This window comes from Dreissena polymorpha, chromosome 1 (assembly GCF_020536995.1).
Source record: "Dreissena polymorpha isolate Duluth1 chromosome 1, UMN_Dpol_1.0, whole genome shotgun sequence".
In the NCBI taxonomy this organism is placed as follows: Eukaryota; Metazoa; Mollusca; class Bivalvia; order Myida; family Dreissenidae; genus Dreissena; species Dreissena polymorpha.
Window position 1 is genome coordinate 164,711,241 of NC_068355.1, and position 14,449 is coordinate 164,725,689.

The 14,449-nt window shown below is 43.0% G+C and overlaps 1 protein-coding gene across 19 annotated transcripts in view; it reads right to left on the minus strand.

Annotated features, from left to right (window-relative positions):
• LOC127859027 (E3 ubiquitin-protein ligase HUWE1-like) overlaps positions 1-14,449 on the minus strand; it is a 187,591-nt gene that overhangs the window by 35,204 nt on the left and 137,938 nt on the right. For all 19 annotated transcript variants that reach the window (XM_052396422.1, XM_052396431.1, XM_052396417.1 and 16 more), the window contains 2 exons: positions 2,477-2,621; positions 1,515-2,106 (listed from right to left, as the gene is read on the minus strand). In XM_052396422.1, coding sequence (XP_052252382.1) covers positions 1,515-2,106; positions 2,477-2,621 — 737 coding nt within the window. The remainder of the gene's footprint in view (positions 1-1,514; positions 2,107-2,476; positions 2,622-14,449) is intronic.

Sequence of the window (14,449 nt, forward strand, 5' to 3'; positions counted from 1 at the left end):
GCAGATCAATAGTGAAATCAGGTGACTGCATAATATAAACAAGAACAATTCTCTCATGATCACTGATATAATAATAGCTATCCCAAGACATCTCATTCAACTATTCTTCAGCTTTGAAAGTATTCTTTACATGTTTTGTAGGTCCCAATGTATTAGTTACCTAACCTGATGATTCTTAGGACATGTGTGACTTTTCTATTGGATATCTGTAGTGGTAACAGAGATATATACTTGTAGCATGCAAAGATAAACCTGAATTTCAACATTCATGAAAACGTTTATATGATTTTTTAAGTATACAAGGGGACATAATCCTGCCAAAAACCATGTCACAGTTAAAGACTCTGATCAGTTAGTGCATACAAAAACCATGAACACATATGTCAAGTTATATTTCAATATCTCTTGTAAGTATAGATAGATCACGTGCAAATATTTACCATAATTGTTCAAGTACAAAAAGGGGGAATAATTCCATTAAACTGCATATCAGAGTTATCAAACTTTGTCACACAATGAACCAAAACACATGTGTGAAGTTTAAATTGAATACCTGCAGTAAAAACAACTAGAGCTTTGTCACAGACGTGACATATACCCCCACTAGCCGCATTGACACAGACTATTTCGCATCCTGTCTTTACAAAACAAGAGAATCTAATTTCTGGCGATTTTTTAAGAATTATTATGCAATTATCATTTATGGCCATTTTTGACATTTGAACTCAAAGTGTGACCTTCACCTTGGAGATATCGACAGTATTCTTTTGTGCGACACCTTGTCCAATGATGGTGAACAAATGATTTTAAAATGTTACAAAAAAGTTATGGCCCGGACAAGCTCATTTATGGCCATTTTTTACCTTTGAACTCTGTGTGACCTTGACCTTGGAGATATCGATGTAATTCTTTGGCGCGACACACCGTCCAATGATGATGAACAAATGTGCCAAATGATTTAAAAATCTCAAAATGAACGACATAGTTATGGCCCGGACAAGCTCATTTATGGCAATTTTTGACCTTTGAACTCAAAGTGTGACCTTGACCTTGGAGATATTGACATAATTCTTTTGCGCGACACACTGTCCAATAATGGTGAACAAATGTGCCAAATAATTTTAAAACCTCACAATGAACGACATAGTTATGGCCCAGACAAGCTCATTTATGGCCATTTTTGACCTTTGAACTCAAAGTGTGACCTTGACCTTTGAGATATTGACGTAATTCTTTCGTGCGACACACCGTCTAATGATGGTGAACAAATGTGCCAAATGATTTTTAAATCTCACAATGAACAACATAGTTATTGCACGGACAAGATTTCGGGACAGACCGACAAAGTGACTCCTATTTAGCATGGATAGGTTGCATGTTAACCTTAACCGCAGCGTGACACCGACATTTGGGTCAGTAGTATAGCTCTAATTAATGAACAGTAAAGCTAAAAGCTACATATTTAAAGACATAAATTAAACACATTTTCCCATAAACTTGGGAATTTAAAATACCTTGCATTTCCCTGCCTATCAAATCTGGGAGCATTTGGCGTTGTAGTGGCAATATTCTGATTGGCTGGAGTGTACATGGATGCTAAAGGAACATATCCCTGGCTGGTCCAGAAACCCCTGAGGTTGGGGGGAGGTGGCCCCATGGCACTGGAAGCACTGCCCCTGAACATGGACGGTACCTGGCCTGAAGGAGTGGATGTGGCCGAGGGCTGGGCCAAGCTGGAGGGGGTGGAGGAGGGCACAGCGTCCGGGAAACTGGGGCTGGGCGCTGACATTGTGGGCGGGGCAAATATGTGACTGGCAGCAGGTGGCATGGGGGTAAACTGCAGCCCTGTAGGGGTCGTGTCAGTCAGAAGGCTCTGAGGCAGGGCTGGCCCTCCGGGGTACATGGTGACAAGGTCTCCTGGGGCCAGGCTAGGGAACTGCCCGGGGATACGGGGTCGGGCCCCTAACGACGTGCCAACAGGGGTCTGCTGCATGGACCGAGGGGCCGAGGTTGTGGAGAGGGGAGGCATTGCATGGAAGCCCCCCATACTGGACGCAGGCATGTCCATGGCCACTAACTCACTGATCAGATCAGCTGCCGAGGAGGCTGCAACGACACATATATACTTTTATTATAAAATGTATGACAGCTACCGTATTTTGTTTCACTCGAAGTTGCAGCTTTTTTCCAGATAAAATTCACCTATTCCGCTGAATCTATATTTTATAGTCATAATTGCATAAATGCCTAAGTAATAACCATTTATTTGTTTTGTTCTGCCGTTTTCACTTAAATTTTTACTTTAAACACAAATAGATAACACACTTCTAAACAAATCGTATTAAAATCGCACATGCAAAACTTGTGCAAGTTTGAATGTTGAACTTTGAATAAATTCACATTTTGTTCATATGGTAATTTTTAATTGTTAACCACATCAATACCAAACAGACTTTGACAGTCTTCAATCACTCACCAACCACTGAAGAAGGCATGCTGCTGTTGTCAATGGTGGCACCGGTAGCAGCAGAGGTGGTAGTGGCGGCTGTTTCACCCGGCAGAGGGATGTTGCTGATGTCAGAGAACAGGGTGGTAGCGGGGCTGGGACCACACTGGGACACCTATAACACAGGATCATTGCAGTGAGATAGGCTACACATGGTACTTCAATGAAGTAGGCTACACATAGTACTTCAATGATGTAGGCTACACATAGTACTTGCAGCATCCAGACTGAGCATTGGATTAAGAATTTAAGCTTCAAGTTAAAGGCACTTAAACACTTTGTAAGTAATACACGTTTCTGATGAATAATTGTTAAAAAGTGGTACAAATGCTTTATTATTTTTCCCATTTTGATTGAAGATAATTATACAAAAAAATATAGTTTTACTATATTTCTTAGTCTGGCGTTTAAGTTTGGTTGATTTTCAATATAATGCCTACATTCTTATTGAATTTATCCAAGTATTTATGCATTACATTAAATCTGAGACAACACTATAAAAACACAAAGCCTCATTTCCCCTGCAAGAGGCTTAAACACATTCTTACGGTGTACACTTCCATCAGCTTAGTTGCAAAGTGACAAAGTTATCATTACCACATTTTTCAGGAATGTACTTAACTTAACAATACAGATAACAAAGTAATTGGAATATACTGTTTACTATATCTACTAGGGCTGCAACGGATATCCGAAATATCTGAGATTCCCGGATCCAAACGAGGATTTGCGGATCTAACCGTGATTGGTACAATCGGTTTGGTCCGAATCATATTTGAGTTTAACCTTTCGTTTGCGTTAATTGTTTCTTTTGCCCTAATACTTTTCGTTAAATTGTTTCTTTCTGTTTGAAAGGCTGACTGGTATGTAGTTTGTCACAATTATCGCTACTTTTTCGACAAAAACATGGTACTACACAGTCTACTTTTGTTTTCGATGGTGCAAAGTGGCGCAGAAGAAAAATCGCGATGCACCTAAACAATCAAAATCCTCAGTGTGGAAGCATGTTGGGTTTTATCAGCATACTAATTCTGGCTTATTAGTAGTCGTTACGAAGTATTTAATTGATACTTATTGCAGATTGCGTATGATGCGTTTTTTGCTTGTTAAAATACAGCGTTATTCATATTATATCTGACTGACATAGATGTGTTTAATATGAGACATTATTATTTGTGTTTGTTGTTAAAATGCTTACACTTTTTCGTGTATGTGCAATTTTGAGAAATTTGCGGAATCTGGACCTGGGTATAAATTTTTTTTCAAACAACATTAGTCCATTTTTTCATCTACTTAGTATTTGTTTTTGATGTCGTTATTTCTGCTTCCACTACTGCTGTTGCGGCTGCAGCTGCATCTACCAATGCTGCTAAAGTAGTATAAATATTAGTAGCTGTAAAGCTTGTAATAATAATAAAACTTAATTACTTTTTTCATAAGACATTTATAAGTTGTGGGGTTTCAAAACATAATTTTGGTTATAGCAATATAAATTATAATTTATTGTGTGTATTTTTACTTTCAAATTAGGATTCGAACCGATATTTGATATCCGAGCCTTTGGATTCGAATTCAGATCCGATTGAAATTTTGGATTCGCTGCGGCACTAATACAAATTTCTTAAATAAAATTCATTTTAATTATGAAATACTTACCTGCTATCTCATGCTTCTCCTTTCCAAGGGGAATTAACTCATCCGGAATTTTAACTGGGAATCCGCCACCTCAATACCGTAATACAGGCCAGGTTAAACATAGTGCAATGCAACCTAGGCAAAAATCGGTAACCAACCCTCAATATTCTTTCAATATATATACAAAAATAATAATCAAATAGCGGGTTGGGAGGTGGGACTTACCGATAGCAGGTAAGTTTTTAATAATTAAAATGTATTTTATTAAAAAAAATTGTTTTAATGTCATAAATACTGACCTGCTATCGCATGCTGATTTTGCAGCTGCGGTGGGAAGGTTCGTATATATTTTCCCATCACAGTAGAACCCATAAACAGGGTTATCAGCTAATGATAGCAAAACCCTAAACAATGGTTATCAAGTAATCGTCGTTAAAACGGTATTAAACTTCTCGGACAAAGTAATATGTCTATGTCGTAAAGAAGACACTACCGTTAGTGAAACCACAACAAGCCCAAACATATACAAATTGTATTGTTGGCACTTCAGAAAACGAAGATAAAAAGATGACAAAGGTGTAATATTCCTTCTGGATTCCTCCAGTAAACAGCTTAGAGCACGTCAAAAAGTGGGTTGTGATTAATATATGCCCACAAAACAGACAGAGCTCTTAATTCATGCGGTCAGATCCTAAAAAGGAATGAATCCTTAGATAGAGATAAGAGTAACTTTCCTTAGTCGAGGACTAACCCAGAGAAATAGAAGCCACAGACACATCTCCCCCCACCCCTACCCTTTTTTAGGGAAATGAAGAGTGTCTTTTGAGAACCTCGAATGGACTTCTGACTAACACTGCTGAGATAGAACTTCAAAGCCCTGATTGCCCATAGAAGTTTATCCTCATCTTCATGACTACCACTTTAAGAAAAACTTGGAAACTTGAAGGTTTTTTAAGAAGCCATATAGAGGACTTGATATTAAGCAAGGAATCCTGGCTGACACAACAAAGTGAAAACGACAATAGATCCAACTGGAATTGGTCTTATTCAACAGAAAAAGCATGAATTTCACTTCTCCGTATGGTAAAAGCCATAATAAGAAGGAAAACCGTCTTAAAATTATATTGGAACTGTTAATAAGCCTGATGAAAAAGGTTCATAGGGAGCTCATTAGGCAACCCAACATGTAACACAAGTCAAAACCGCTTAAGAAGGTAAAGGAACAAAAAACATAGTGTTGACGTTCCATAGTTTGGATCAGTTCCAAAATAGGTAAGACAGCACAGAGTTGCGATGACTTACACAAAACAAGGTATACGAAAGCATAATCTCTATCCTTTGATGAAGAAAAGAACGAATTTCTTTCATCAAGAAAAAGATGAGAAAAACCTCTATGTATCTAGCAGAGTGATTAAGGTAATAACTATGCTCTCGAATACCCAGTAAAAAAATGAATTTCCATAGAACCTTTATACAGTTCTGATGGAATTATTCTTGCACAAGTAACAAGGATTGAAACTCTAACAGAAAAACGTTCTTCTGTAGAGATAACTAAAAGTTATTATAATGGCAAGACATGTAGTGGCATATGTTTGGATCAGTAAAAATATGTCTCTCTGAGATATGATATTTGACCTGTGAAGAAGTTTCCTGAAAATAATTGTACAGGAGACTTAAAAGGTCGTAGAACCATAATCCCATGGTTCATTAAGTATATTGCATGAAATTATGGCAAAAACTCAGTTATTGCAAAAACTCACTAAGAAGGCAAGATATTCCAGTTTATGTCAATGGACGAATGTATAACAATCGCACACCCTGCTGGATCGATTTCTGTGAACTGCATTATTGACGTTGTTCAGCATACCAGTATACACTGCGATATATGATCGCATAACGCTAATTACTAGCGTTGATGATAAACAACATTCTTTGATATACTATGTACACCATGCAACTTCACTGCCGCGCATGCGCAATAACATTATTTGAACCCAAAGGAAAAATAATTCGAAAGAAAGAACTGCAGGACAAAACGTCCAACAGGGCGTTGAGACGACCTGGTATGAGTAAGACGATAGAGAAAATTTGTTGTTCTTGCAAAGAACGAACAAGTTCCTGATTTCCAGTTACAAGGAGTGATAATATTATCACCTCCGTGTCTGTAAGTAAACCACGACCGATGTGTGATAGTTGAAACCATCACAAAGGAATCGTGAAAATATGTCGTAAATGAAAAACAGCTAAAAAGAATTTTCGCTTTTCAAGATGAAGATGTGCAGGTGATATTCATTAGGATACCACATAATTGAGAAAATCAAGATACGTTGTTCTATGTGATCGTCCATAAACTTCTCTGCTCACATCTGTATAAGATGTAAGGAAGGTTGTGGTAGAATAAACTATATTCTTGCCAAGATAATCTTCTAGTCTAGACACCACTGAATAGTGGTAAATAATGACATAAAGATGGAAATCTGTGTCATTGAATAATCCCGAGATTAATACAATTATCGTAAAAATAAAGCTGAAACGGACGTAAGAAAAGACGTCTCAGCAGAAGGACCGGTGACCAGACCGGTAAATACCGACCGGTGACCGGAACCATTTGTCAAGGATGGGTGGGCAAAGAAACCACGGCAAGCTGAACTTTCCCACTCTAAACACACTTGAAAATTGGTAGAATAGGACAGTGTTTAACACTTATAAGTTTATGACCTATCTACAGAATATAGCCTCTTATTGAACCAATAACAGGCGCCTTTAAAACAAATTTTTCTAGTAAAATTCATTTTATTAGTAATTACTTACCTGATATCATATGCTATTTACTCCGATAGGATCGAAATTCATCCGGAATTTTCTGTCCGAGGAATCCCACACTTTTCATAAACCCGTCAGGTAGGTCAGAACAGGTCACATAGTGCCGTGTAGCCGTACAACCAAAACGGGACATTACCCAGAATCCACTCTTATTCCAATAAAAAATATGAAATATTAGACGAAGAGCGGGGTGGGAGGTGGGACTTACCGATATCAGGTAAGTAATTACTAATTAAAATGAATTTTACTAGAAAAATTTGTTTTAATAGCTTAATTACGTTACCTGATATCATATGCTGAATTTGCAGCTGAGGCGGGAAGGTTCGCGAAAATCTCCCCATCACAGCGGAACCCATATCTCGGGTTCTCAGCTAATCTTCGTTATTACGGTATTAACTTAATTCACGGATAAGCGTAATATACCTATGCCGTAGAAGATACTACCGTTTGTGCAACCACAAGGGGGCCCAACAAATACAAGTTGTCCTGTTGGCACTCCAGAGAACGAAGATAAAAAGATGAAAACGTGGTCTGATTCCTCCAGAAAGCAGCTTGAAGCACGTCAGAGAGTAGGGTATGATTAATATATGCCCACGAAGCCAACATTGCTCGTAATTCATGCGGTCTAATCTTAAAAAGGGATGAATCCCTTGAAGAAAGAGAAGAGTAAGCCCTTTTAATAGTCGAGGCTACCCAACGGGAAATAGAAGCCGCAGACACATGGCCCCCCCCCCCCCTTTAAGGGAATGAAGAGTCTCTTGCGAGAACCTCGAATAGACTTAACTCTACTAAGATAGAACTTCAAAGACCTGACAGGGCAGAGGAGTCTATCTTCATCTTCATTACCACAAGTTCTAGAAAGACTTGGGACCTTGAAGGGTTTAGAAGCCATTGAGGGGAGTTGATTTTTAGCAAGGAATCCTGGCTGACACAACAAGGTGACAGAGCCATCGGAGGAATCAAAACGAAGATGGCTTTCTTCGATAGAAAGAGCATGAATTTCACTTCTACGTTTGAATGAAGCCATGGTAAGAAGGAAAACGGTCTTCCAGGTTAGGAACTGTAAAGAAGCCTGATTAAGGGGTTCATAGGGAGCTTTAATAAGTGATCCAAGAACACAAGCCAAATCCCATTTGGGGGTAAGAGAACGAGACACAGGACGTTTAAGTTCCATGGCTCGGATCAGTTCCGAAATTGCTGGGTCAGCACAGACTTGTGATGACTTACGAAAAGCCAAGGTATGCGAAAGCACAGATCTGAATCCTTTGATGGAGCTAAGAGAAAGTTTCTTATCATCAAAGAGATAGATTAGAAAATCCGCTATGCGTCTAGCAGAGGGATTGAGTGGATCAATTTTCCCTCGAACACACCAATTAGAGAAGAGTTTCCAGCGAGCATCATAGACTGCTCTGGTGGACTTTCTCCTTGCAGAGGCAACGAGCGTTGAAGCCCTGACAGAAAAGCGTTTCTTCTGCAGGGATTGCCTGATAACGGCCAGACGTGTAAGTGGAACATGTCCGGATCCAAGTGAAGTCTGCCTCTCTGAGATAGGAGATCTGACCTGTGCGGGAGTTCCCTGGGAAATTCAAACAGGAGACCGAGAAGGTCGTTGAACCAGGATCTCCTGGGCCACCAAGGGGCTATCAGGAGGACCCGGCAAGAGCTCACACTGATTTCCCTAAGATTTGGGGAATTAGAATGGGTGGGGGATAAGCGTAAGCGTCCAGTTGATCCCAATCAAACGAAAGCGCGTCTACCGCCCACGCTGCTGGTTCGTACACTGGACTCACATACAGAGGAAGTCTGTGGTTGTCTCTGGTCGCAAACAGGTCGACCAGTGGATAACCGAATGTGAGGAATATCTGATTGGCCACTTCCTGATGAAGTGTCCACTCCGATGGAAGTAACTGGTGTTTGCGAGACAAACCGTCCGCCAGGGCGTTGAGACGACCTGGTATGTGTTTGTACAAGAGAGAGACGTTTAGGCTCTTGCAAAGAACAAGTAATTTCATTGTTTCCAGATACAGGGAGTGAGAGTGTGTACCGCCCTGTTTCTGGATGTAAGCCACGACTGATGTGTTGTCTGTCGATACCATCACACAGGAGTCCCGAAGATGTGATTGGAATTGAGAAACAGCTAGAAAGACTGCTCGCATTTCGAGATTGTTTATGTGCAGGAGAGACTCCTGAGGAGACCACAATCCTGATAATGTCAGGCTGCGGGGTTCCAGGTGAGCGCCCTAACCTTCCATGCTCGCATCCGTTATGAGATGTAAAGACAGTTGCGGGGGAAGAAGAGGTACTCCTGCCAACAGGGTCTCCTCGTCTAGCCACCATAGAAGGTGGGGGACTAAGGACGGAAGGATGGGAATCTGTGTTAGCAGATTGTCTGGAGACCATTTCCATCGAGCTGAGAGATAGTGCTGAAGAGGACGTAGGAAGAGACGTCCCAACTGCACGAAGTCTGCTACAGAGCTCAGGATACCGTTGAGTGAGAGGAAATCTTGAGCTGTGATATGAGATTGGGACAGCACCCATCTGACCTTCAAAAGGAGGTCTGATACACGTTGCGGTGAGACCCTGACCCGATTGATGTGGGTCAGAAAATTCATTCCCACGAATATGAAATCCTGTAGAGGGAATGAGGTCTGACTTGGCTACATTGAGAAGGAGTCCTAAGAGAGGAGCTCCTTCCAAGAGAACTCTAGGTGTAGCAGAAGCAGTCGACGATCGAGCTGGTGTAAGAGCCAATCGTCGAAATACTGAAGCAGTTGAACCACGTGTAATCGGAGGTGTGCGCTCACTGCGGCCATGAGTTTGGTGAAAACTCGTGGAGCTGTGGCCAATCCAAAGGGCATCGCCCGAATTGGTAGACCTGGCCTCGAAAGGAGAAGCGCAGGTACTTCCGGTAGTTGGGATGGATAGGAACATGGAAGTATGCATCTTCCAGGTCCAAGGAAACCCCCCAGTGCATGGGTTTGATGGAGCGCCGAATGAAGGCAGGAGTCTCCATCTTGAAAGTAGGTTTGACTAGAAACGTGTTGAACACTTTTAAGTCTATGACTGGTCTCCAGGAGCCGCTTTTCTTTTGAACAAGGAAAAGGCGACTGTAAAATCCTGGAGAACAAGGGTCGTGAACCCTTTCTACCGCCTGTTTTTCCAGGAGTCCGAGAATGGAGTCTGGAAGTTGTGGATGCGGAGATACCAGATCTATTGGGACGCGAGAGAGTGGGGGCCTTTTTTTTAATTGAAAAGTGAGGCCTTGTGTGACAAGAGAATGAACCCATGCGTCCGAAGTTATTTGGAGCCATTAATTTGCGAAGTGCATAAGTCTGGCCCCGACTGGTACCTCCGGCATCAGAGGTTGTGGCGGTAGAAAGGGGTATGACCTAGGGCTGACCTTTAGGAGGTCCACCCTTGCCGGAAGAAGGATTAAATGACTTCTTGTCCGCATTGGGTTTGCCCTTACTCCAATTTTGGATTACAGAATGCTTCCGATAGGAAGTTGTTCTGTTCTGAAAAGGAGGCCTATTTGTGGGCTGATGTGGAGCAGACGGACGCTTAGTAGGGAAACTGTCCATTTTAGCGTTCTTGGCCGGTGGGGCTCCTGGGGGCTTAGAAGCAGGGCGCTTAAAAACCACAGGGCGCTGGCCAGAGTTGCTCCTAGCTAAGGAGGCATGTATCTGATCTTCACGATCAGCAGTAAGTGCCGACTGTATCCTCCCTCCGAAAAGAGACTTTGCTGTTAGTGGAGCAGTTCGAAGGGAGTTTACGCCTGTTTCCAAAAGGAAATTATTGGGCAAGGAAGAGAGGATGAGGTCTCTCCGAAGCCGTAACATCTCAGACATAGACGACGCAGCATTGTGAGATAAACACTGCGTAGTACGTGAAAGATGTATCAACAAGGCCCGGAGCTCCTCTGGGATTGAATCAGAGAGCTCCCAAACCAAGTCTAAGGCTGTGGCTGCCATGAGATCTAGCTGGTTAGCCAGACCTATGGAACGGCTTTCTCTCAGCTCCCAATTTTCCAACAGGGAAAGAGGGACTGCTGTATGGGTAGATGATGAAGGCATTGTAAGTGACAGCTTACTAATGTCAGCATCAGGAACCGGAAGTTTGGAAAGGTCCAAACCGGTAGCAGGGTCGGGTACCGGGGCCTTATAACTTTTCCCGCCGTTCATCTGTTTAGGCTCCGTCAGCTCCTTAGGGGCTTTCCATGGAGATGGCGAAGGCTTATTGGCTGGTTCAAGTGACTGGAAAACAGCCATTGTGGAAGAGCCAATAGGAAGGCGTAGATCCACTCGGGAAGTAGCCTTACTTATCCTGCCGGGATCTCGTCTGCGTGCTACCTGTTCTGTAACGGTAACCGCAGATCCTGTGAGAGACAAGGAAGGGTGGGGGCAGAAGTCCTCATCTAAGGTATTGAACATTAGTTTGTATACCTGATTGATGGAGGCCAAATAATAAAGTTCGGCCTCAATAGACTCCGAACCCGCCTCAATCGAACCGTCTGCGGGAGCATTGGATTGATTGAAACCGGTGGATATAGAAGTAGGAATAATAGATTCATTCGCTTCTATCATGAGAGAATCGTTTTCCGGCACCATCAAAGATATAGCTGGTGAGTTAGGTCTCTCAGAGATCAAGTCAGCAGACTCACTTTGAATACCAGAGGTCGCTGGTAAAGGATCAGTCGAAAAATGGGACAAAGATTCCCGGCGACTGTGTGATCCACAAAGTATTGGGATTTGATGGTGTAGCGGCAGCCTGGGGTATACTTCTATGCAATGTGGAAGAGACCCGTGGGGCTGAAAACGCAGACGAAGTGGTTAGATGAATCCCTGTACCTTGAGCTTGATATGTATGCAAACTAGTGTTTGAATACAAATTATGTTCAGTGGTTGTAGGAACGGCTGAAGTGTGTGTTGAGGCCAAAATAGAGGCCGACACACGTGGAAGGGTGTCAATATATTCCTCAGAGAAGGATCGACTAGGGGACCTATGAGTCCGAGAGCGCCTAATAGAGGAAGGTCCCTTATCCCTGCGATGCCGAGACACTGTTCGGCGGCGCTGGGAATGATGTTTCATGATCGAACGTCTCCCCGAGCGCTGGCGTGATCGCTCTTTACGAGGCAATCTACGCCGAGAAACACTCGGTGAGCGTGAACGACGTCCCCTCCGATAATGATGAGGGCTATTTGAAGTAGACGATGAGTCATACGACGAAGAGCCCGAGGTGGAGCAGTAGCCGGAAACATCAGACACTACACGTTTACGTCTGTGACTCACAGCAGAAACGCGACTGCGTCTGCCTTTGTGGAGCACTGACAAGGTAGTGTCAACATCTACAGTGACCGGAACGGTCTGTGACACAGACCGGTACCCGGTGACCGGATCGGCCATTACATGACCGATGACCGGACCGGTCAATGACCGGACCGGTCATAGCATGACCGGTGACCGGACCGGTCAATGACCAGTGACCAGACTGGTCATAGCATGACCGGACCGGTCAGTGACCGGTGACCAGTTGACCGGTCATAGCATGACCGGTGACCGGACCGGTCAATGTTGACCGGTGAAGTCTCCGGACCGGTCAACTGGTCATTCCCGATAAACGGACCGGGCAATTTTTGTCCGGTGTCGTCACGGGGTAAGGGCCGATGCCTGGCAGCTACTGGTGGCATATGGTCAAGATCGTGTGGTGAAAAGTCCCGACACACGGAACTTTCCCTACTTTGATCTGAACTATTCTTGTTGCGTCCACGACTCTTGAAGGGTCGATGCTTGATGGCCCAGGTATCTGCAGACCAATGCTCACAGAAAGGGCAGCAGTTATCCTGGGTACATCCTGCACACGACAGGCAGCTACCATGGTTGTCCCATGCTGCCCTTATGTGTCCACATGAGCCACGTGTTTGAGGCATATTTTGCCTTGAACAAACAAACAAATACACAAAACAATACAGAAATACACGGATATATATGTTTTAACGCAATACAAAAACTTCTCTATTCTGTTAAAAAGAAGAATCCAGCGAAACAGAAGCAACAATTAAGTTAATAACAAAATGTCGGCCTTTGTATATCGCCATCCGGAATAAGAGTGAATTCTGGGTAATGTCCCGTTTTGGTTGTACGGCTACACGGCACTATGTGACCGTTCTGACCTACCTGACGGGTTTCTGAAGTGTGGGATTCCTCGGACGAAAAATTCCGGTTAAATTACGATCCTATCGGAATAAGTAAGCATATGATATCAGGTAACGTAATTAAGCTATTAAAATTGACCGATGAAAACACAGTGGAATACCGGTAATTGGTAACTGGTGACCCAACTGGACCGGTCAATGACCGGTAACTGTAGCCAGGTGAACAGACCAGTCATAATATGACCGGTGACGTTACCAGTTAAAGACCGAAAAATGGTGGAATCCATATGGTCCGATATCAATGTCAAGCACTGCTTGGAAAAGAAGATCGTGCCAAAAAAATCCAATCCGATGGCGATGAGACATCACTTATTCTGACCGGTGATCAGTGATCGGTGATATGACTGATGAATGGTGACCAATGTCCGGTGATCGGGACCAGTATAATATAACTGCGTCAGAATGGAAATATCTGGTGCAGAAGAATGACCATCCACGAAGTCATCTGATAATGTTAACCGGAAAACAACGGTAGATTATCAGTATTAATAGGCATAAGTGTCCTTGTAGTCGTAGTGGAGAAAAGAACAGCTTATCCCGAAGCCTGAAAGTTAAACGAACTAGTGTTCGTATACAACTACGGCTCGGTGACTGCAACATGTGTGGCTGCCATAAGAAAAACCATCACACGTGGAATGGAGACATGATATTCCTAAAGGAATAAAATGGAGAACGTCGATATGACCAGTAGGTTCATTAACGCCTACGTGAGAAGTGGCGACATCCATATAACTGCGATGCCGAAATATTGTTCGGCTACGCTGGAAATATTGTCTTCTACAATATTGTCTCCATGAGCATTACGCCGAGAACTGCTCAATGAAGGAGAGGTATGTTCGATAACTATCCTGTTGTGCTGAATGAAGTCCGCTGATGTCTACGTGAAGGTTGACGACGTCCTCGTTTCCTGCGATGTCGAGATCTGGATCGGCTGAGATGTGGATCGGCTGCGATGAGACCGAGATCTTCTAGAATAACGTCTCCGTGAGTGACGACGTGATCGCTTACGAGAGCCGCGACGATGAGAACTGCTCGACGAAGAAGAGCGTGTCGATGTCTAATCCTTGATGAAGACGATGTATTCGACGACCAATAGGAGAATAATTCAATGAAGAAGACCGAGTTCTTCTTCTTGACCGGTGACTGGTTTTATCGGTGGCAGGCCTAACTGATGACTGTTGACCGGTGATCAATGACCGGACCGGTGACCGGTGACATAACCGGTGATCAATGACCGGACCGGTGACCGTACCGATGACATGACCGGTGACCG